The sequence below is a fragment of the Sorex araneus genome, chromosome 2 (genome assembly GCF_027595985.1).
Source record: "Sorex araneus isolate mSorAra2 chromosome 2, mSorAra2.pri, whole genome shotgun sequence".
In the NCBI taxonomy this organism is placed as follows: domain Eukaryota; kingdom Metazoa; phylum Chordata; class Mammalia; order Eulipotyphla; family Soricidae; genus Sorex; species Sorex araneus.
Window position 1 is genome coordinate 240,209,585 of NC_073303.1, and position 21,332 is coordinate 240,230,916.

At 58.9% G+C, this 21,332-nt stretch overlaps 2 protein-coding genes across 6 annotated transcripts in view; one reads left to right on the forward strand and one right to left on the reverse strand.

Moving 5' to 3' along the window:
• The first annotated feature begins 5,112 nt into the window (after positions 1–5,112).
• On the forward strand, positions 5,113–10,253 carry PEX11G (peroxisomal biogenesis factor 11 gamma). Of its 3 annotated transcripts, none has more exons than XM_004614872.2 (5): positions 5,113–5,200; positions 7,092–7,280; positions 8,193–8,371; positions 8,793–8,855; positions 9,635–10,253. In XM_004614872.2, the coding sequence occupies exons 1-5, from the start codon at positions 5,141–5,143 to the stop codon at positions 9,867–9,869; spliced, it is 726 nt and encodes a 241-aa protein (XP_004614929.1). In that variant the 5' UTR covers positions 5,113–5,140; the 3' UTR covers positions 9,870–10,253. The 3 variants fall into 3 exon arrangements, with proteins under 3 accessions (XP_004614929.1, XP_054983719.1, XP_054983720.1); XM_055127744.1 differs by having other exon boundaries at positions 5,130–5,545; XM_055127745.1 differs by having other exon boundaries at positions 5,130–5,541.
• An 882-nt stretch (positions 10,254–11,135) lies between these two features.
• The window catches only part of ARHGEF18 (Rho/Rac guanine nucleotide exchange factor 18), a 39,703-nt gene continuing 29,506 nt past the window's right edge, over positions 11,136–21,332 (reverse strand). For 2 of the 3 annotated variants that reach the window (XM_055126096.1, XM_055126097.1), the window contains exons 10-20: positions 20,638–20,816; positions 19,065–19,156; positions 16,635–16,817; positions 15,735–15,878; positions 15,170–15,291; positions 14,745–14,801; positions 14,604–14,651; positions 14,011–14,481; positions 13,259–13,568; positions 12,788–12,916; positions 11,136–12,689 (exon numbers count right to left, since the gene is read on the reverse strand). In XM_055126096.1, coding sequence (XP_054982071.1) covers positions 12,517–12,689; positions 12,788–12,916; positions 13,259–13,568; positions 14,011–14,481; positions 14,604–14,651; positions 14,745–14,801; positions 15,170–15,291; positions 15,735–15,878; positions 16,635–16,817; positions 19,065–19,156; positions 20,638–20,816 — 1,908 coding nt within the window. In that variant the 3' untranslated portion in view covers positions 11,136–12,516. The remainder of the gene's footprint in view (positions 12,690–12,787; positions 12,917–13,258; positions 13,569–14,010; positions 14,482–14,603; positions 14,652–14,744; positions 14,802–15,169; positions 15,292–15,734; positions 15,879–16,634; positions 16,818–19,064; positions 19,157–20,637; positions 20,817–21,332) is intronic. The other variant, XM_055126098.1, reaches the window with a different exon arrangement.

Genomic DNA, 21,332 nt, shown 5'->3' on the forward strand with positions numbered 1-21,332 from the left:
CGGGAGACGGAGCTCCTCGCCCTCCCAAAGGGCTCATACCTGCCTGGGGGAGTGTCAGGTCACTAAGAATTTCAGGAACTGTGCTTGTGTGAGTGAGCCTGATGCGTGCCTCTGGGTGCCTCCTCCGACACCCTCTCCGAGTGTGCCCTGGTCCTGCCTATTGTGACCCACCATGACACCCCACATAGCATTCACAATGGTCCCCCAGCAACTGCCAGGAGCGAAGCTCAAGTATTGAGCTGGGAGTAATCAAGGGGACAGTATGTGTGTGTGTGTGGGGGGTGGGCAGAGGCCACATTGTTGAACCAAACTGACCCAGCTTGGTGACGTCAATGGAGTGGAAAGCAACGCGAGAACAGATAAATGGGATAATCCCCCTCCCCCACAACACACACCCTTGCTGGGTCTTCTCCGTCGTCCTCTGCTCAGAGCAAAAGGGGTCTCTTCAAATGTCCTCCCTGGCCTTTAGATATATCCACCCCTGATATATCTATCTGGGCACAAATATGTCCCCGCAAGAAAAAAGAATTTAGGGGTCAGTAGAATACACAGCATAGAGACAGCACTTGCCTTCCATGCAGCCAACTGGGGATTGATCCCTAGCATCCCATACAGTCCCCTAAGTGGGTTAGGAGAGTGATTCCTGAGCAGCACAGAGCCAGGAGGAAGCCCTGAGCATCGCCAGGTGTGGTCCCAGAACAAAGCAAAACAAAAAGACAAAAACAAAAAACCCACTAAGGAATGCAGAGCCTAGTTGCCGCTCAGGCTGGGGCAGCGGCCGGAAGGGCGGGTGTGTGTGGTCACCGTGGCCGCCACTGTGCTGTGGAACCGGCTCATGCCTGACCTGTCTGGCCTGTGTCCAGACGCGATTAGAGAACAGGCTTGTTTTGTCTTGCTCGCCTCGGTCACTGTGTGGCCTTGTCTGGTGCAGGACTCTGCTATCGCCATGCTCCACAGATACTTCCTGGGCTTGAGAGGGCTGCCAAACTGTTTCCTAGCAACATGAGGGCCAGTGGGGTAGGGGGGGCTCCAGGTCAGCCCTCTCTGCTCTGTTTCTAAATCAGTGGCCGGAAAGACAGCTCAGAAAGCTTCAGCCAGGGCTTTACAGGCAGGAGCCCCAGGTTCAATTCCCTGGCCTCCCAGAAAGTCCTCCAGCCCCATTGGACGTGACCCCTGAGTACTGAATTGGGAGTAGTAGCCCCTGAGTACTGCTGGGTATACCACCTCCAAAAAAAGTTAATCCAGGGGCTGGAGTGATAGCACAGCGGGTAGGGCATTTGCCTTGCTCCGCGGCCAACCTGGGTTCGATTCCCAGCATCCCAAAGGGTCCCCTGAGCACCACCAGGAGTAATTTCTGAGTGCAGAGCCAGGAGTCACTCCTGTGCATTGCCAGGTGTGACCCAAAAAGCAAAAAAAAAGGGGGGGAGGGGCTGGAGCAATAGCACAGCGGGTAGGGCGTTTGCCTTGCACTCGACCAACCCGGGTTCGATTCCCAGCATCCCATATGGTTCCTCAAGCACCACCAGGAGGAATTCCTGAGTGCAGAGCCAGGAGGAACCCCTGAGCATCGCTGGGTGTGACCCAAAAAGCAGAAGCAAAAAAAAAAAAAAAGCAAAGAAGTTAACCCACACCAAACGGCCCAGCTCAGCCCTATCCCGCGGTGGTCAGTCACAGCCTGCAGGGCTCTCAGCCTTGTCTTTGGTACCTTGAACAGGGTCTGGCACAGGGCAGGCATCAGAGAAATGTTTTGTCCTGTTACCAGGCCATGGTGGGCAGCACTGATGGAAACAATGAAGCCAGCAGCTGCGGGTCTAGCTCGAGTCTCTTCGTTCTCTGTGCAAACCTTGGACTTGGCTGGGAATTTTGTTTGTTTGCTGATGTTTCTATTTTAGGCTATACCCAGCAGTGCTCAGGGTTTACCCCATGCTTTGCACTCAGGGATCACTCCTGGCAGTGCTCAGGGCACCCTCTGGGATGTCAGGGATTGAACCCAGGTTGGTTGCATGCAAGACAGGCACCCTCCTTGCTGTACTGTACTTCTGGCCCAAGAATCTCAATTTTGTTTTCCTTTTTGGGTCACACCAGTGATGCTCAGGGGTTACTCCTGGCTCTGCACTCAGGAATTACTCCTGGTGGTGCTCAGGGGGCCATATGGGATGCTGGGAATCGAACCCAAGTCGGCCGCGTGCAAGGCAAACGCCCTACCCGCTGTGCTATAGCGCCAGCCTCAAGAATCTCATTTTATTTAAAGCTCAGGGAGGCATATTTGGGGGAGGGGCGGGGAGGCAAGAGGGTTGAGGTGCCCTTAAGCCAGAAAGTTAGCTCAGGGGTGAGAGTTCAGTACGTTGCATGCACAAGGACTCAAGTTCAATCCTCAACTCCACATACTCCCACTCTAAGCCTCCTGGTGGCTCTCAGCACTCATGAGCCTCCGTGGTGTCCCAAAGCCAGATCTGAGCATTGAATTGACGCATTCGTTTGTGTGGCTCTGCCCGGGAACACCTGAACAATATTTGGTAATTCTCTAGCCCCCAAATTAAGGGGGAGGATGCCTATGGGTCGCGGGGAGAGATTTTGGCCACACCCTACTGTGCTCAGGGGCTTAACTGAGCACAGGCTGTTTTTTCAAAACCAGGGCTTACTTCCAGGTCAGCACTGGGGATTCACTCCTGGCGGGGCTCAGAGGATCTTATGGGATCTGGGGATCGAACCTGGGTAAGCCACGTGCAAGGCAAGTAGTCTACCCACTATGCTATTGCTTTGGCTTCATGGTCTCCAATATTTTTTTTTCTTTTTGGGTCACACCTGGAAGTGCACAGGAGTTACTCCTGGCTCTGCACTCAGGAATTACCCCTGGCGGTGCTCAGGGGACCATATGGGATGCCGGGATTCGAACCCGGGTCAGCCACATGCAAGGCAAACGCCCTACCCACTGTGCTATCGCTCCAGCACCCCTCCAATATTTTTTTTAAGTCAAAGTAGGGGCCGGAGCAATAATACAATGGGTAGGGTGTTTGGCTTGCATGCACTAGACCTGGGTTCGATCCTTGGCATTCCACAGGGTCTCCTTGAACACTGCCAGGAGTGATTCCTGAGCGCAGAGCCAGGAATAAGCCCTAAACATTGCCAGATGTGCCCCTGCCAGGTGAAAAAAGTCAAACCCAGGAGATTGGGATGTGGTTCATGTGGTTCAGTGAGGCAGAGAGATTGATTTTTGTCATGGTCAGTGGGATCCCCAGTGTTGCAAGAAGTGTAACCTCCAGAGCACAGAAGTGATCCCCTGGACATTGCAGTGGCAGAAGGGGTGGGGCGGGAGAAAAGGGAACTCCGAGTTTCCATATGACCCAGCAATTCTGGGCCCAGGGGTCAACCGGAGGAATTGAAATCAAAGACAGGAAGGAGGATTTGGAGAATCTTATGCTTAGCCTTAGCTACAGTAGCAAAAGATGGCAACAAAGTCTCTCTTGGCACACACTGAGTCCACGTGGAGGAAACTTGACACTGTCACTTTAAGGAAAAGCATTGCTGGCCGCCATTGATAAGAACTAAAGGGGTGTGTGGGGGAGGGGAGCAGAGTGATAGTACATCAGGTAGGTGCTTGCCTTGCATGCAGCCAATCCAGGTTCATCCAGGTTCGATTCCCCTACTTCCCTTAAGGTCCCATGAGTGAGCACCGCCAGGAGTAATTCCTGAGGGCAGAGCTGGGGAGTATCCTCTGAGCATCACAGGTTGTGGGCCAAAACCACAACGCAAACAAAAAGTGACAGGGCGATTCTTTCCTGGGTTTCGACGCCAAAAAAAAAAGGGGGGGGGGAAATGGGTGGAGCAATAGTCTTTGCCTTGCACACAGCCTTGCACATAGCCGACCTGGGTTTGATCCCTGGCATCCTATATGGTCTCCTGAGCACCGCCAGGAGTAAACCCTGGGCATCACTTTGGGGTGTGACCCAAAAAGAAAAGCTAAAGTGATGGGGGTATACTGGGGAAGGTGCTTGCCTTGCTCACTCTGACCCAGGTTCAAAACCCAGCACCCAATCCGGTCCCACCAGGAGTGAGCCCTGAGTACCGCAGGGTTTGGCCATCCCAAAACCAAACCAAGTAAGTGACTTCAGGAACAGAGGTGCTTTGAGGAAAACAAGGACATCTTAGTATAAACTAGATGATGTGTTTTTCTGTTCATTTCTCCCTGCAAAATGTCTCCTGACTGCTTTGAAGTTAAAAGTCAACCAGCAACATGGGGGAGGGGAGAGAAGGGTGTTTTTTTCTTCTCATTCCTGCCAAGTTAGTTGAAGTCTATTTACTGCTCTGCAAAGCAGTTCCTGAAAAACATAAGTGCCCGAGTCCATGCTAAGTCATGCTGTGTCTGAGGGTCCAGAGTTTCACTGACGTTAGCAAATTTCAAATATCCAAACAGCGACAAAGTTGAGCACTGTGTTGCCTTTTCACCCAGTTTTTTCTGCAGGGAGCCACTAGGGTTACCAGAATCCTATCTACTCTTCTAGAATACTCCTTGGCATGGATACAACTTTCTGAAAATGCCTTCCAAACTATGACAAGCAGCCTTACCGGCTGCAGAGAGATAAGCAGATGGAGAGAGGAGAAAGGAAAAAAAAAAATCTGGGTCAGAGGTGGCTAATTCGGCGGGGTGGGTGCTTGCCATGCACATGGGTTTGATCCCTGTTATTTTATACGGTCTTCCGAGGTCCACCAGGAGTGACCCCTGAGCGGAGAACCAGGAGCACCGTCGGGTGTGGCTCAAAAAACAAAAGTAAAGAAGAAATTCCTTCTGGAACCAGAAAGGGGCGGAGTATTATTTTGGCGGGTCGTGAGTGACTTGGCAAAGATATGTTTCTGGCCGGGCACAGTGCATCGGCCTCCCGAACCGGTTCCCAGGGGAACCGGTGAGGGTGCACGTGGGTACTGTGGGCAACAGGGGACAAAGGGCTACAGCCGGGTGCTGGTGGTGGGCGTGGAACAAAGCGGGAGTAAGCCGAGCCTGCGCAGAGCGACCGAGTGGGGAGGCGGTGCCAGCACGCCCCGTTTAGACCACGCCCCCACAAAACCCACGCCCCATATAGACCCCGCCCCAGCAGACCCCGCCCGGCGTGAGACGTCGCCGTGACGTCACGGCGGAGTTGCCATGGCGGCGCTGAGCGACCTGGCGTCGGCGCTGGAGTCATATAGGGGCCGGGACCGCCTGGTGAGGCTGGGGCGGAGCGCGGCTGCAGGTCCGAGTTGGACCCCCGCTCAGAGAGCGGGAAACTGAGCCCAGAGAGGGGGGCGGGCTCGCTCAGGCTGCCCCCGCCGCCAAGGTCGCTGGCCAGCCGGCCGCCAGCCCTGCCCCCTAGCGGTCGGCCGCGGAGGCGCTTCCGACTGCGCTGCGCACTTTGGCTCCAATCTTTGCTCGGGTCCGGGACCTGGTGGGGTCTGACCCGACCGTGGAAGCTGGTTGGTTGTTGGAAACAAAATGCAACTCGGAGGCTTAAGAGTCAGCCGGTGACTGGAGAGTGAGCGTGCCGCCAGATCCCCAGTAACTGGCTTGTAGGTTCTAGCCAGCTCACCCGGGTTGGACGTGCCTAGATCAGCCCGTTCCGTGTTCGGGGCACTTAGGATCCGACTCCACTATCAAGTTTAGACATGTCGGGGTTCCGACGTCCATAGTGGCTCACTTTTTCATACTTGCGGACCAGTGCAAATCGGAGAAGTAGTTCTCGGACGGAAAGGGCAGGAATAAAAATCATTGTCAAAGAATATTTAGGTTATTCTGCCCTCAAGTGATCCGGGCGTACCACGTGGTCAGCAAAAAAATGACTTTTTTCCCCTTGGATATCTCCTGTCCACCCACCCTGCGCTACAGACCTGGACTAAAAGCCACGAGGGGTTTGGGGTGGGTGGGGGTAGAGCCTCTTGGTCCTCAGTACTTGGGTTCACCTGAGCAGTCTCTTTTGGGGGGAAGGGAGGCTACATCTGGCGATACTCAGGGCTTACTCCTGGCTCGGTTCAGGGATCAGTCCTCGAGGAGCTTGGTGAGTCCTAAGGGATGCCGGGGATTGAGCCCTGGTTGCCTGTGTGCAAGAGAAGTGTCCTACCTGCAGTCCTCTTGCTTCAGCCAAGGACATTTAGATTCTGACCCAATCATTCCCCCTTTCTTTTTTGGGAAGCCACACTCAGCGATGCTCAGGATTTTCTCCTGGTTCTGAGCTCAGCAGCACAGCGGGTAGGGCGTTTGCCTTGCACGCAGCCAACCCAGGTTCGATTCCTCCATCCCTCTCCGAGAGCCCGGCAAGCTACCGAGAGTATCCCGCCCGCACGGTAGAGCCTGGCAAGCTGCCTGTGGCATATTCAATTTGTCAAAAACAGTAACAAACAGTAACAACAAGTCGCGCAATGAGAAGTTACTGATGTCCGCTGGAGCAAATCGATGAACAATGGGAGGACAGTGCTACACGTGCTGAGCTCAGCGATCACTCCTGCTGGGGACTAAAACGGGGCCAGCCAGGGACTAGAGAGAGAGTACCGGGGTAAAAGCTTTTCCCTTGCACATAGCTAACCCCCCCCTTTTTTTTTTTCTTTTTGGGTCACACCCAGCGATGCTTAGGAATTACTCCTGGTGGTGCTCAGGGAACCATATGGGATGCTGGGAATCCAACCGGGGTCGGCTGCGTACAAGGCAAACGCCCTACCCGCTGTGTTATTGCTCCAGCCCAGCTAACCCCATTTTAATCTCGACACTGCATAGAGTCCCCTACTGCTTGAAACTTCCTTTGGGGGGCCACACAAACATTGCCCAGGGCTTATTCCTAGCTCTGCACTCAGGGATCACTCCTGGAGGTGCTTGGGGGGACACTGGAGTTTCAGGGATTGAATCTGGGTCAGCCATGTGCAAGACAAATGCCCTTCCTGCTGTACTATAGCTCTGGTCCCAGGCCCCTTACTTTTCTTGGATCTATGATCAGACTTTGGGGGTGGGGGGGAGGGGTAGGGGAGAGTCTAGCCAAGAGGCATCCATTTAGGGGTGGCAGTGGTGATGGTTAGGGGAGGTTGCCTCAGGACAGAGGCCAGGCCATGCTGACTGCCTCCTCTCCCCACAGATCCGAACACTGGGGTACGGCTGCCAGCTGGTGGGCGGGGTCCTGGTGGAACAAGGTCCAGCCAGGTCGGAAGTGGGGACCCGCCTGCTGGCACTGGCCTCCCAGCTCAGCCACTGCAGGACCGTGCTGCGACTCTTTGATGACCTGGCCATGTTTGTCTACACCAAGCAGTATGGCCTGGGGCCCAAGGTAATGAGGCCTGCGGCTGTGGTCTGTGTGTGTGGGGGGAGGGGAGCCCTGAATCATGGCTTCTCTGGACTTCTTTCTGGGTAACTGTATGAAATGTTTGGGATTAAAAGTCTGTCTACTTTGGCTAGAGAGATCTGACAGTGGGGAAGGCCCTTGTTTTGTAAGCAGCTGACCCAGGTTTGATCCCTGCCACCACATGGGGTCTGCCAAAGCAAGAATGATCCCTGAGGGGGCCTGGAGTGATAGAACAGCGGATAGGGCGTTTGCCTTGCACGCCGCCGACCCCTAGGTTCAATCCCCATCATCCCATATCGTCCTCCAAGCATCACCAGGAGTAACTCCTGAGTGCAGGGCCAGGAGTAACCCCTGAGCATTACTGGGTGTGACCCAAAAAAAGCAAAAACAAAACAAAACAAAAGAATGATCCCTGAGGACCTGAGACATGCCCCCAACCCCCACTCCCCACAAATAGCCCCCAAAACAAAAGGAACTTCACGGAGTCAGGAAGGAGGAAGAAAGCGGTGACAGGGAGTGTGACTAGGGCAAGGAGGGAGGGACAAGGCTGGGGATCAGGCAAGCCTGGCAGCCTCGAGGGGGCAGCTGGTCTGGAAATGCAGCCTTGGGGTCTGGCCCAAGCAGCCTCTCAGACCTTACCCAGTGGGATTCAGACTCAAGTTCAGAACTCAGGCCCGGAAGGGGGTGGTTGTGCGCCTTTTGGGGATGGTCACTGTGCCCCAGTTTGGGGGAGTTAAAGCCAGCCTCATGTGGCAGCCCTGGGGTTCCTACTGCAGAGCCTTGTGTGCGGGGTCCCTTTGTTCTTTGTGCGGGTAGTGGCATTAAAGCAGAAATCAGGTTTTCCAAGAGCAGGGCCTGGCTGCCAGGCCCCGGGCTTGACTGGGGGGCTGCCCACAGGAAGAGGACACCTTTGTCCGCTGCATGTCGGTGCTGGGCAACATGGCTGACCAGCTCTACTACCCCTGTGAGCATGTGGCCTGGGCTGCCGACGCCAAGATCCTGCACCTGCGCTCGGCCCGATGGTGGACACTGAGCACGGCTTTCTGGGCCCTCTCTCTGCTCCTGGGCATTGTCAGGTAAGTATGGCAGAGGGGGTTCGGGGAGCCCGCAGGCTGGAGGCAAGGGTGAGGCTGTCCCATCCCCCAGGTCTGCTGAGGCCATTGGGCCAGTCTGCCACCACTGGGCGGGAGAGTGACGGGGCTTCTGCCTTGCCCTTGCAGCTCCTACCAGTCTGGAGGGATCATCCGGGGGAATCTATCTGTGCCGTGCTCCCTTGGGGACAGGCGGTCTCCCTGATGGACCAGGACCACTACCATTCACTGTCCCAGACTGGGTGGCCAGGTGTTCCAGAGGCTGGGCTGGGGCCCTGGTGGGACATTCCAGATATAAATCAGCCAGGGTCCACTGTGTGCCAGGAGCCACGCAGGGGTGCCAGCGGCAGGTGGCAGAGGTGCCCCCAGCCCTCGCCCGCCCCTCCCGCATCCGTGTGAATTGCAGGTCTCTGTGGGTGATGCAGAAGCTCAGGCAGAAGATGAGGAGTCCCTCAGCAGCGTTCACTAGGTATGTTGTTTGGGCCCTGCCCCAGGACACCTTGATGGTCATGTGTTAAGGAGGTGCCCAGGCCCTGCCCTGTGCCCACCCAGTTTCTGGGGGCAGTAGAAGTGGGGCAACGGAGACTTATTCAGGCCTGCAGACAGCAAGCAGCCAAGCCAGGACTCCTGGACTCAACCTTCGTGGTCATGTCCAGAGGGAGGAGCTAGGGTGTGACCACGCCCACCTGGAGGAGCCTTGCCATAGGTCCCGCCCACAAGGGGGAGTCAGTTCTGTAGCTGCATTCACAAGAGCTAGGGCTGTGGCTGCGCTCACAGGGAGGAGCCAGTTTGACGTCACACCCACAGTGAGGAGTTAGGGGCGTGACCACTCTTGGGGAGGAGCCAGCGCTCTGGCCACGCCCACAGGGAGGAGTCAGGGTGTGCCTACACGCGTGGGGGAGGGGCAGGGTGTGGCCACATCCACGGGAAGGAGCCGGATCGGTAGCCACACCCACTGGGAGGGGTCAGGTGTGTGGCTACATTAGTGGACGAGGAGTCAGGGGCCTGACCGCGACCACACCCACAGGGGGAGCCAGGCACAGCCACATTCGTGGGGGAGAGGTCAGGGGTGTGGCCACGCCCACAGGGCGGAGTCTATCAGGGTAATGAACACTGCTCACTGAGCAACCCAGCCTTTTCCCGTTAGCCTGCCGCCTCCAGGGCGTCCTAGGGCTGAGGGGCACATGGTGGGGTGTGGATGGCATCCCTTGCCAGTCTTCCGTCTGCAGCGCCCCCTCTGCCCCGCAGCCGGCTGCCCCGGAGCAAGCGGCGGACGCTTGAGACGCAGCTGCGCGCGGAGCTCCTGGTGCTGGTCAGCAACCTGGCCGACCTGGCCAACGCCGTGCACTGGCTGCCGCCGGGTGTCCTGTGGGCTGGCCGCTTCCCGCCCTGGCTGGTGGGCCTCCTGGGCACCGTCTCCTCCCTCCTCAGCGTGTACCAGGCGGTGCGGGCAGGGGCCCAGGCTGAGACCGTCACCCCCTGAGCCGGCTGGCCGCGGAAGGAGCAGCTGGAACCGCGACAGTGGGCCCCCTATCCCCAAGCAGCAATCACTGGGTCAGGGGCTGTAATTGAGCAAATCAAAGCAGGTGTGGGGTGAGACCTTCCTGAGCACCCCCCCCTCCAGAATGCAGAGTGGGCTGGGCCCAACCCAGCGAGGGGGGGGCGGGTTGTGTCTCCCACTCTGTGCTGGGGAGCAGGTCCTTTCCGCCAACCCCCCTGTGGGGAAGCTTCCCAGGGCCAGTGGGCCTGGAGCCGAGCCTGGAGAGCAGAGGGAGCTGTGGGCAGCGCGCAGGGCTGGGCCGGGAGTCCGGGCCCTGTGAATCCTTAGAGCCGGGTGGAGAATCATTAAAATCCTGTGGTGCTGGTGTAGGCTGGTCTGAGGTTATTCCACCGCTGGCGCAACTGTTATTCCCACTGTGCCCAACCACCCCTCGTGGGCTTTTATTGGGTGGGGGTGTGTGCTTTATTGGGCAGTGCTCAGCTGTGCTCAGGAATCAACTCCTGGCCGTGCTGGGGCCTGAATCTTAGCTGCGTGTAAGCCAAGAACCTGCACTTCCCCCAACCTCTCCCTCCACCCACCCCCGGCCCACTGCTGGCTTTTTTTGGATTTGGGGGCCATACCCAGCAGTGCCCCAGGGTTATGCCCAGCTCTATGTTTGGCACTATTCCCCGAGGTCAGGGAGGGAAGGAAGGAAGGAAAAAAGCGGGCACTCAACCCCACCCCAAAGCCGATTCAGGGTGAGCACGGTCCGGATTCCCTCAGGGGGTGTGCCCGTGCGATCTCCTGGCAGATCTGGCTCCTGTGCTCCCAACTCCCTGCACTCCCCCACCTGTTCTGATGCTTGCCCCCTGCAGGAGAGGGGTGGCCCCCTCCTTGCTTGGAGGCAGGCGTCAAGCCTCTCCCCATGGCCCAGCGGCAGCCGTGCAGGGGCTGGTACCCAGGGCGCCTTAAGATCCTGTTGCAGCAGATTGTACTGAGATGCTGAAACCTTGGGATTCCCCATCTGAGGCCGCCCCCTCCCCCCAACACACACACTACCTGCCACCGACTTGGAAACCAAGCTCTAGCAGAACGTGCTGCTGTGGGCAGGGCAGGGCAGGGCGACCCAGCAGCAGAACACTTGCCTCGAAGGAGTTTGAGCCCCGACGCTGCGAAGAAACCAATCCAACCCCTTAAGCACAAGGCACAGACTCATTGGGGCCCGGGCGGTGGCTCAGGTGGGGGCGCCATCCTGGGCACTGCAGAATCAAGCCAGCAGCTCCTCTGCGACTTCTTTATTGCTACGATCAAGGCAGTCCCGACAGTGCCCGCAGTGAGATGCCACCATCACCGAATAGAAGAATCAGGGAGACACGGGGAATGATCACGGTGGATGGGGGTGAAGGTCCACGGGGCCCCATGGAAAGAGGGGCGTTTGTTCCTCTGCCCCCTCAAGGAAAACGGGGCCCAGCTGAGGACCCCCATGTATTACACCATCTGATGGCATCATGGTGTCACAGCAGGTCAGGTGGGGGCATGGGAAGCGGGAGGGGTGGCCGTGAGGCCCCACCCACCAGGAGTCTGGAATGTTTTTCATGAGGGAACCGAGTTCAAAAGTCCACTCGACTAAAGTGCTCCCACGGGCCTCCATCCTGTCAACATGGACATGGCACAGGGCACAGGGGGTACGCTCTGAGCCCCTCAAGGGGCTGTGGACCCCACAGGTAACATCAGAGATGGGGGGTGCTTGGAGGGGGCAGGGAGGGGTTCTAGGAGAGACTTGGGAGGGGACCAACGGCTGCCAAGCCATTCTGTGTGCCTGGGACTTTGTCCCCGTCCCAATGGCCCATGTCCCAACTCCTCTTGCTCCACGTTGAGGGTCCGGGTACCCTAGGGGGAGCCCGGCGGGGACAGGCAGCGTGTCGCCTCTCCCCAGGTCAGTATCCTGGATTCAGTCTGTTCCACGCTGCATCATGGCTCTGACCCCACTCCCGTCTGCTCTGGGACTTGAGAGGTTGCCCCAGCCTTGGGCGAAGCACCCAGCTCTTGTGAGGGGGGTCCCCTAAGGGCCCTTGGCTTTAGCTGGGGGTGCCTTTGGGTGTGCGCGTGCCCGCCTGGTGCTCTTGGCCACGGGGTCCACCGAGATGACATACCCATTACCCACAGGAGTTGCCAGCACCTGCCCAGAACACAGCGCCACCCACACTGGGCCTTCTGTCCCAGGAACCTCCCTGGGGGGGGCATTCCTATTTCTGCCCAGTTTTGTGGGCAGGTCCGAAGGACCCTCCTCACCCCCTTCTGGCACCACCACCCAGCTTTGAAGGGCTCGCTCTGGAGCCGGCGCTGCCGCCTTTCACCTCGTGAAGCCTCTACTGGGGACCCCCCCAGCGTCTGCGTCTGCGGGGGGTGCATCCATCTCTCCCTAGCTAACAGGGACATGGGCATAAAGAAGCTCTTTGGGCGAGCTCTGGTGCAACCAACCTTCCACTCAGAATGTTCCTTTTGGTACGAAGGGAAGCGGTTTGGGAAGTCACCAGGCACCGCTGCCACGTTAGGACGCAACCCTGACTCTGACCCCGAAACCCCATTGGCTCCCCGGTGGGCGGCACCAGGCATGGGTCGGGGGCGGGGTCTCCGTGGGCCACGCCCCTCAAAAGAAGATGACGTCTTCCTTGCCGCCTTCCTCCTTGTCCAGCTGCGGGGCCGGCGGCCTTGGGGACCGGGGCACGGGCGGCAAGGGTGGGGCTCCCGCTTTGAAGGAGAAGCACTCGTGGGTCAGGTCGGCGGGGCTGGGGCTGGGGCTGGGGGCTGGGAGGCCAGGGTCTGGAAGAGAAAAGGGGAATGGGCCAGGGTTGGTGTTGGTGGCGGTCAGGTTCACAGGGCCACCCCGCTGCCAGGGCTCGGGGGCACGCTGGGCTCACCTAGGGGCGACGCGGGGCCTTTGCTGCCGGGCAGGACGGGGCTCAGGGAGCGGCGGTTCCGCGCAGTGCCCTCCTCCTTGCCTATGAACTTGGTGAGTAACAGCTGCTGCTGCTTCAGGTCCAGGGAGGCTGGGGTGGGAAGAAGGAGCGGCGTCCAGGGGGCAGGCTGGGGTCTCCCCACGCCCGCAGCCTGGGTCGCTGCAGAACCCTCCAACCCATACCTGAGCCCAAAGTCAGGCCCCTGACGCAGAGAGGCAGTCTCAAGCTAAGCTTCTTTTCCAGGGACTGGGGGAGGGGTCCCGGATGTGGGCGGAGCATTAGCGCGGAGCTTCGGGCTCGCACTAACGGACCATCTCCACTAGGGGGCGCGCCAGGCCCTCCATTTCTCAATCACCGGGACATCCCATTGTCCCTCACCCATGGATGGACATGGTGGGCAGGGCGGATCCGAGCTGCCGCCGATGCCCTTACCTGAGCTCTCCCAGCGCTGGGCGCCCCGGCTCTTGCCCTTGTCCTTGCCGCCCTTGGTGCTGGCGGCCAGCTTGGTGGGGATCTGCTGCTGCACGGCTGCCTGCCTCTGGATCTGGTTGGTGGTGCTCAGCAGCTGGATGGGCACGTCGCTCTTGGCAGGGGCGCTGTCCCGGCGGGCCACCTCGGGGCGCTCGGCATACTCAGAGGAGCCGGCAGCTGGCAGCAGCACCAGGCTCGTCCGGGGCCCGGGAGCTTTCGCCAGCGCCGGGGGCCCCTCCAGTCCTTCCCCGTTAAAGCTGGGGGGCTGCGCCTAAGAAGGAGAAACAGAGCCCAGGTGGGGACTGCTGCTGCAGCTGGCCCTTGGGGAACCCCCGATGCGGAGCCTCTATGCCATGAAGGAGTGCTAAGGGCCACCTGCTAGCCCTGGGCCTAGCTCCAGTGTGTCTGGGGGGCACGGAGCCCTTCGTCCAGATCCTGATCTCCTGGATCACACACCCATAATGGGGTCACATTCACCGACACACACAGGCTTTTCTTGGGGGATGCTTAGGACTTACTCTTGGCCCTGTGCTCAGGGATCACTCAGAGGTCACTATGGGGTGACGGGGATCAAACCGGGTCCGCTGTGTGCAAGGCACACCTCATCTGGTGTACTATTACTTCAGGGGCCCCCTCCCTGGGACCCTGATCTCACAGCTGTGCGCGTCCACAAAGGCACCCCAAAGCCCCCACGTCTCCCGCCACCTAATCACCTCTGTTAGTGTGTCCGGCGGCAGTGCCCCGGGCGCCGTGTTCTGTTTCTTGAGTCGTCCCAGGAGCTCCATCTTCTTCTGCTCGCGCTCCACAGCGCGCTGGGCCTGCAGCAGCCGCTCCAGGTCCTGCTGGTAGGCCTGGCGCTGCTGCTCCAGCTCCCCGCGTTGGCGGCTCAGCGTCTCCTGCAGCTGCTGCGCCTCCAGTTCGCGCTGCTCCAGCTGCGCGGCCGCCTGCTCCAGCTCCTGCTGCTGCCGCGCGCGCTCGCGCTCCCAGCGCTGCTGCTCCTGGCGCAGCTGGCCCTGCAGCTTCTGCACGCCCGCCAGCTCCTCCCGCTGCTTCTCGAAGTTGCGCTGCCGCTCCTGCTCCAGCAGCAGGTTCCCGCGCGTCGACTGCACCCGCATCAGCCGCTCGTGCTCCGCGATGGTGCTCCGCTGTCGCTCCACCAGGCTGTCCTGCTGGGCGATGACGGCCTGGCCCGCAGGGGGCGCTTCGGGTCAGGGGGCGGGGCTCAGCTTCAGCCCTGCCCCACCCACTACAAGCCACGCCCCAGAGAAAGAGGCCACACCCACTGTGGCCACACCCCCCACCACACCTGTAGACTCAGCAGCAGCTGTGAGAGCATCTGAATTTTTCGGACCAGCTGCAGGTAGAGGGCAGGAAAAGGTTAGAGACGCTCCCCTCGCACAAGGGTGTACCCATTAGTCTCAGGGAGGTGACCCAGCCTGGTCCCTACCTCGGACTCCAGGATGGTGGGTGGAGTGGGGCCACACTCGATATCCGCCGGTTGGCCCTGCGGAGACAGCAGTGACACAGCCCCAGAGGGTCTTAGGTGCGATCCGGGTAGTGGGGATGGGGCCAGGGGGGTAGGTTCTGGCTCCCCCACCCCAGACTCCAGTGGAGGAGAGGGTCGAATGAGCTGTGAAGCTTGGGCATGGCTTGGGGGCAGAGCCTTGGACCTCCCCCAACTCAGTCTTCGGTTGTGGGGGTGGGGATGATGCATGTGGAATTGGAGGGTGTGAAAACACGGGAGTGTGCAAACGGTGAGAGGTCTGGACCGGGGTGCCCACCCCAGTCCTGTTCTGTGGCCAATGTGACCATGGGGTCCATCCACAACAAACATCTGAGGACAGGAAGGATGGGGCCCACCCCCCTACATACCTCTGGTGCTGCCTCCTCGGGGACCCCCAGGGAGTCGCTGAGCTTCCGCTCGGGGCTGGAGGGGGACCCTGGCCAGTCTTGGGGCTTGGGGTCATTGCTGTAGATCTTCTTGAAACTGCCACCTGGAAGGAAATCCCCAGGCTGGAGCATGAGGGGCAGTGACCCCCCCCCACACACACACAAGTCTGCAGCAACCTTGGGAGATGGAGGCTGGCACTAGGAGCACCCCAAGTTTCTTTTCCTGTTCTGGGGCCACACAAAAGGTACTCAGGGATGACTCCTGGCACTCAGGGATCACTTCTGGTACAGATAGGGGGACACTATGGGATGCTGGGAACTGAACCCAAATCTACTGCATGCAAAGCAAGTCCTCTCCCCTCTGTCCTATCCCTCCAGACCCATAACGTCCTTATTGGAAAAGGAGACCAGCTGAGTTCGGGGGTTCTCTTCTAGAGATTTCTCGGGGAGGGGCAGCAGAAAAGAATGAGGAAATGGTGGGAAAGGGCATGGTCCAGGAGCCCACACAGACCCCCCCAAGAATGCTGACCCTGGGGTGTCCACTCACCGGTGGCGCTGGGGCTGCTGGCACTGTCGTAGCCTCCGAAGGTCTCTGCCCGCCGGGGCAGGGCCGCCAGGCCACTGCTGTCCTCCGTCTGCCCGTTGGCACTGGCCAGCTGCCGGCGGCAGATCAGGCTCTGGATGTCATCAACTGCGGGAGGAGATGCAGTGGGCCTGGGTCAGCCAGCACATCGAGGACCATGGCAGGTGTAACAGATGTCCAAAGCAGGGTGTGGGGAAAAGATGCGGGAGGGCAGGTGCGGGAGGGCAGGACACACCACACACACACACACACACACACACACACACACACACACACACACACACACACACACACACACACACACACACACACACACACACACACACAGAGTTCTCCTTAGGGAGTGAGAACTGGGTGTGACTGTAGGGAATAAGAGTGTGTATGTGGAAGGGCAGAGCCCCCAAGGGACCCACTGATGGGAAAGGGGGACATTTTGAGTTTGGGGAACCGTCTGGGTCAACCTCACATCCTGGGGCCAGCAAAGTGCCTTACACATAGCCAGGCACTAGGGGGCGCTGCTAATTTGAGGGACAGGAGGTACCTAAATCTGCAAGGGCACATTGCAGGCACAAGAAGGCACTAGTTGGGCGCAGGAGGTGGTGCTAAGTGTAAGGACACGTTGCAGGCACTAGGGGCGCCGTTTGGATGCAAGAGGAGGCGCTCAGGTGTGCAAGGACACATTACAAGTACTAGGGGGCGCTGGTTCCACATGAGGGAAGGTGCTGTCACTGCGTTAAGGGCTGTGCAGATGCAGGGCTCTGCTATGGTGGCAGTACACCCTGTCTCAGAGCAAGGCAGGCAGAACTGGGGGGTGCAGGCAAGAGAGGGAAGAGGCGTTGCTGGGCGCTCCACGGGCAGACTCACTCTCACTCATGGCAGACTTGAGAATCGGCTCGCCCTGCAGGGTGTCGGCGGGGTCCCCTCCACGGAAGAGGAGGGGCAAAGGGGCGCTGTCGTCCAGTCCCCGCATCTCAGCCATCTCCAGGTAGATTCGCTGCTTCTCGCTGAGGCTCTGTGCGATCTGCTGGTCCTTCATGTTCAGCCGCTCTGTAAAGTCATGTGAAGGGCTATGTCGGCTGGGCAGAGCTGGGGCCTGACCCATTGGGGAGCCCCCATAATCCCCCATATCCATCTCAACCTAGAACAAGCCTCCGACAGTGGAGGTGGGTCTTCTGACCATCTCCCCCAGGGATTAAAATCTGGATAGTACAGCAGGGAAGGCACTTGCTGTGCACACACTGAACCAGGCTCAATCCCTCTCACGCCAGAGGGTCCCCTGAGCCCCGCCAAGAGTGACCCGAGTACAGAGTCAGGAGGAAGCCCTGAGCACCGCCCGGGTGGTCCAAAAGACAACAACAAGAAACAAATGGGGGCTGGAGCGATAGCACAGCGGGTAGGGCATTTGCCTTGCAAGCGCCGATGTGGGTTCGATTCCCAGCATCCCATATGGTCCCCTGAGCACTGCTAGGAGTAATTTATGAGTGCAAAGCCAGGAATAATCCCTGTGCATCGCTGGATGTGACCCAAAAGGCAAAAAAACAAAAACAAAAACAAAAAAAGAAACAAATGTGATTCCTTCCTTCCTGGTGGTACTTGGGGGGCCGTCTGGGGATCAAACTGGACTTAGCTGCGTGCAAGGCAAGCGCCCCCACCCCCGTCCCATCTCCTCTCTCTCCAGCCCATGTTTGTTGCTGCCACCCTGTTTGCCTGCCTAGTGAAGTGGTATTGTGATACTATTATAAACACTGATGGAGATACACTGTTTGGGACTTTTGTTATTTCCTTTCCTCGTTTTGGTGCTGGGAGCCACTCCCAGCGGTATTCGACCACGAGATGCCGGGGTCGGGTGGGGTGAGCGGGGTTTGCACACACGGTGGCATCTGAAATGATCACGCTGCATGACGTCAGCCGAGGCAAAAGGGCAGATGCCACGTGACCCTGTGACCAAGAGGCACCTCAAATGGTCAATTCATGGGGCAGGAGAGTAGGACGAGAGGTGACCTGGCCAGGGAGAGGAAGTGATTAGAGAAGCAGCTTAAGTTTGGGGTGACCACAGTCTCCGAGGAATGAGGGTTCCTGTGAATCATACTGCGAGCTCTGGATAATTTGGGGGGGTTGCTGCTCCCCAGATATGCTTATTTGGCCTGAGGCTGAGGTGCTTGGGGCTACAGTGCCGGGGATAGAACTCAGGGCCTGAGCCCCACCCTGCGGGCAGTCTCTCCAACCCCATGTTATTTCAAAGTGGTGGTGCCGGAGGGGGAACCCAGATGCAAGAGAACACATGGCAGGCAGACCCAGATTCGATCCCCGGCACTCCAGAGGGTCCCCCAAGCCCTGTCTGGAGTGATCCCAGAGCACAGTACCAGGAGTCAGCCCTGAGAACCGCTGGGGGTAGTCACTATCCCCACCTCCAAAAAAAGAAAGAAAAAAAAAAACACTCAACAATGAAACAGAAAAATTTGGATGTGTGAATGGGGTGGGGTATGGGTTGTATGTTAATAGTTTCCAGGGCTTGGGGGGCTGGAGCGATAGCACAGTGGGTAGGGCGTTTGCCTTGCATGCAGCTGACCAGGGTTCGATTCCCAGCATCCCATATGGTCCCCCAAGCACTGCCAGGAGTTAATTCCTGAGTGCAGAGCCAGGAGGAACCCCTGTGCATCGCCCAGTGTGACCCAAAAAGAAAAAAAAAAGTTTCTGGGGCTACACTTGGTCATAGATTTTTTTTGGGGGGGTCACACCCGGCGATGCACAGGGGTTACTTCTGGCTCATGCACTCAGGAATTACTTCTGTCGGTGCTGGGGGACTATATGGGATGCTGGGAATCGAACCTGGGTCGACCGTGTGCAAGGCAAATGCCCTACCTGCTGTGCTATTGCTCCAGCCACACCCCACCACACTTGGGAGGGGGGGAGTGTGGTGTTGGGAAGGAAACCCGGGGTGGCCACTGCCAGGGAGACACCCTAACTGCCGGGCCAGCGCCCCACCCTGATAGAAGCTTTGAAAAGGCGTTTCAGAGCCAGAAGAGAAAGATGGGCGTCCAGCTGAGCGCCAGGACAGGCCCGTTCCTCCCCACGAGCTTGGCTCCCAGTATGCCCCATTTCGGAGGGCCCATGGCCAGCTCCTCCCCCAGCCCCGCCGGAAGGACAAAGTGTCCATCATGCCCGAGGTGGGTGGCACAAGGGCACAGAGCCGTGGGCACACAGGCTCTTGTTCCCTTTCCTGTGGCGACGGAGCAGAGATGCCCTGAGGGGGCAGGAGGTGGGGACACGCGTCGGAGGGACCGGGTGCCTCACCCTGAAAGCCTTTCAGCCGCAGTTGGCGGGACTCGACCATCTTCCTCTCCTCCTCCGTCTCACTGAACAGTCCTTCGCCCTCATCCGGGCAGCTGCAGAGTGAGGGGACAGAGGCAGGAACTGGACGGGGGCCCCAGGCTGGGGGATGCAAGACCCTCTGCCAGCTACTGTGGCGCTTGAGAAGGGAGAAGGTGAGAGAAAGGGCCGCCTCTGGCCTATTGGCCTGTGTCCCATCTGCCTCCCGGGTCTGCACGGGGTCCTGGGTGGGTAGGTGGGGGGCTCCTGGGAGTACTGGGGGGAATCGAGGGATGCCAGGGACAAACCCAGAAGCTGTGGACAGCAGGTTTAGGTTCTGGCTATCTGGGCTGTCTCCTCTAAGGGGACCCCCACCCCCACTCCCACCTCCAGGCCCAGGCCCAGGAGGCGGCGGCTGAGCAGAGCTAAAGTGGAACCGGGAGGGAGTGTCTGGGTTACTGTGGCTTCTAGAACCTTCCTCTTCCCCCCTTTTCTTTTGTTTGTGGTCCACACCCTGCAGTGCTCAGGGCTGACTCCTGGCTCTGTGCTCAGGAATCACTCCTGGAGGGGTTCAGGGGACACTACGGGGTGCCAGGGATCGAACCCGGGGCAGCTGTGTGCAAGGCCAGCGCCCTCCCTGCTGTGCTATGGCTCCAGAATCTGTCTTTTTTTTTCTTTTCTTTCTGGGTCACACCCAACGATGCACAGGGGTTACTCCTGGCTCTGCACTCAGGAATTACTCCTGGGGACTATATGGGATGCTGGGAATCGAACCTGGGTTGGCCGCATGCAAGGCAAACGCCCTACCCGCTGTACTATGGCTCCAGCCCCCAGCCCGTCTGTCTTGTCCTTTGCCATGACAGGGTGGACAAATGACTCAGACACAATTTAGAGCACTTTGGGGCCATGACAGAGCCCTGGGGCCAGGGAGGAGGCTCAGTAGGCTGAAACAGGCTGTGAGTGTGGGGGGCCTGAGTTCGATTCCTGGCACTGCAGGGTCCCTGAGCACTGCTGAGTATGGCCCCAAAATAAACCAAAGCAGAGGCTGCAGTGACAGTACAGTGGGCCTGGTGTCTGCCTGGCACGTGGTCAACCTGCGTTCAATCCTTGGTACTTCACGGTGTTCCCTGAGCTCTGCCAGGAGTGGTCCATGAGCAGAGCCACAAGTTAGCTCTAAGCATCTCTGGATGTGGCCCCCAGACCCAAAGTAAATAAAACCAAGCAAAGCAAAAGACCTGGGTACTGGGGGCCAGGAAGCAGCTCAAGTCCTGGGTTCAATCCCTGACGCTGGGGCCGGCGCGATCGGACACCAGGGAGGGCGCTGGCTTTGCATGCGGCTGACTCAGGTTCAGTCCCTGGCAACCCGTACGATTCCCTGAGCCCCACCAGGAGTCCTGGGCACAGAGCCAGGTCGAACCCCTGGGTGTGGCCCCCAAACAATCCCCCCAAACCACTCCCCACACGCTGATCAACCAACACACCCAAACCTCGGCCCAGATCAACAGCGGCTGCAGGATGGAGCCCTCCTGCCTGTGCCGGCCCGGCGCCGGGGCCCCACCTCTCCACGGCCCGCCGGATGTGGTCCATCCATGCATTCCGCTCTTCCTTGGAGCCCGTGTGCACCTCATACATCTCGGGCCCTTGCATCGAGGCACTGATGAGGAACATGGCCTTGTCCTCGTTGGCCACTTCCCGCACGATGAGCTTCTGGAGCGAGACCACGGGCCGCTTGTTGTCCTGCAACGAAGGTGAGGGCACAGGGAGGGTCGCAGAGCTGCGGGGTGGGGGTGGGGGGTGACCCAAGTCTCCGGGGCGGGGGAAGAGGACTGGGTTCGATCCCTGGCTGCACACACCGTCTCCCGGGCACTGCTGGGTGTAGCCTCAGAGCAACACAGGGGCCGGAGCGATGGTGCAGCGGGGAGGGTGCCCGCCTTGCATGCGGCCCACTGGGTTCGATTCCTGACACCCTACTGGGTGGCCTGAGCCCTGCCAAGAGTGATCCCTGAGGACCGTGGGGTAGCCCCCCAAAAAAAAACCCTAAAAATGAACAACAATCATAACCAAAAATAAACAAATGAGAACAAACAAAACAGCGACTGTACTCTGTGTGTGTGTGTGTGTGTGTGTGTGTGTGTGCGCGCGCGTGCATGTGCGCAGGTGTGTGAGGGATATCGGGCAGGGAGCAGAGGACAGAGTCAGCCTTAGGGGCTAGAGTGATAGCACAGCGGGTAGGGTGTTTGCCTTGCATGTGGT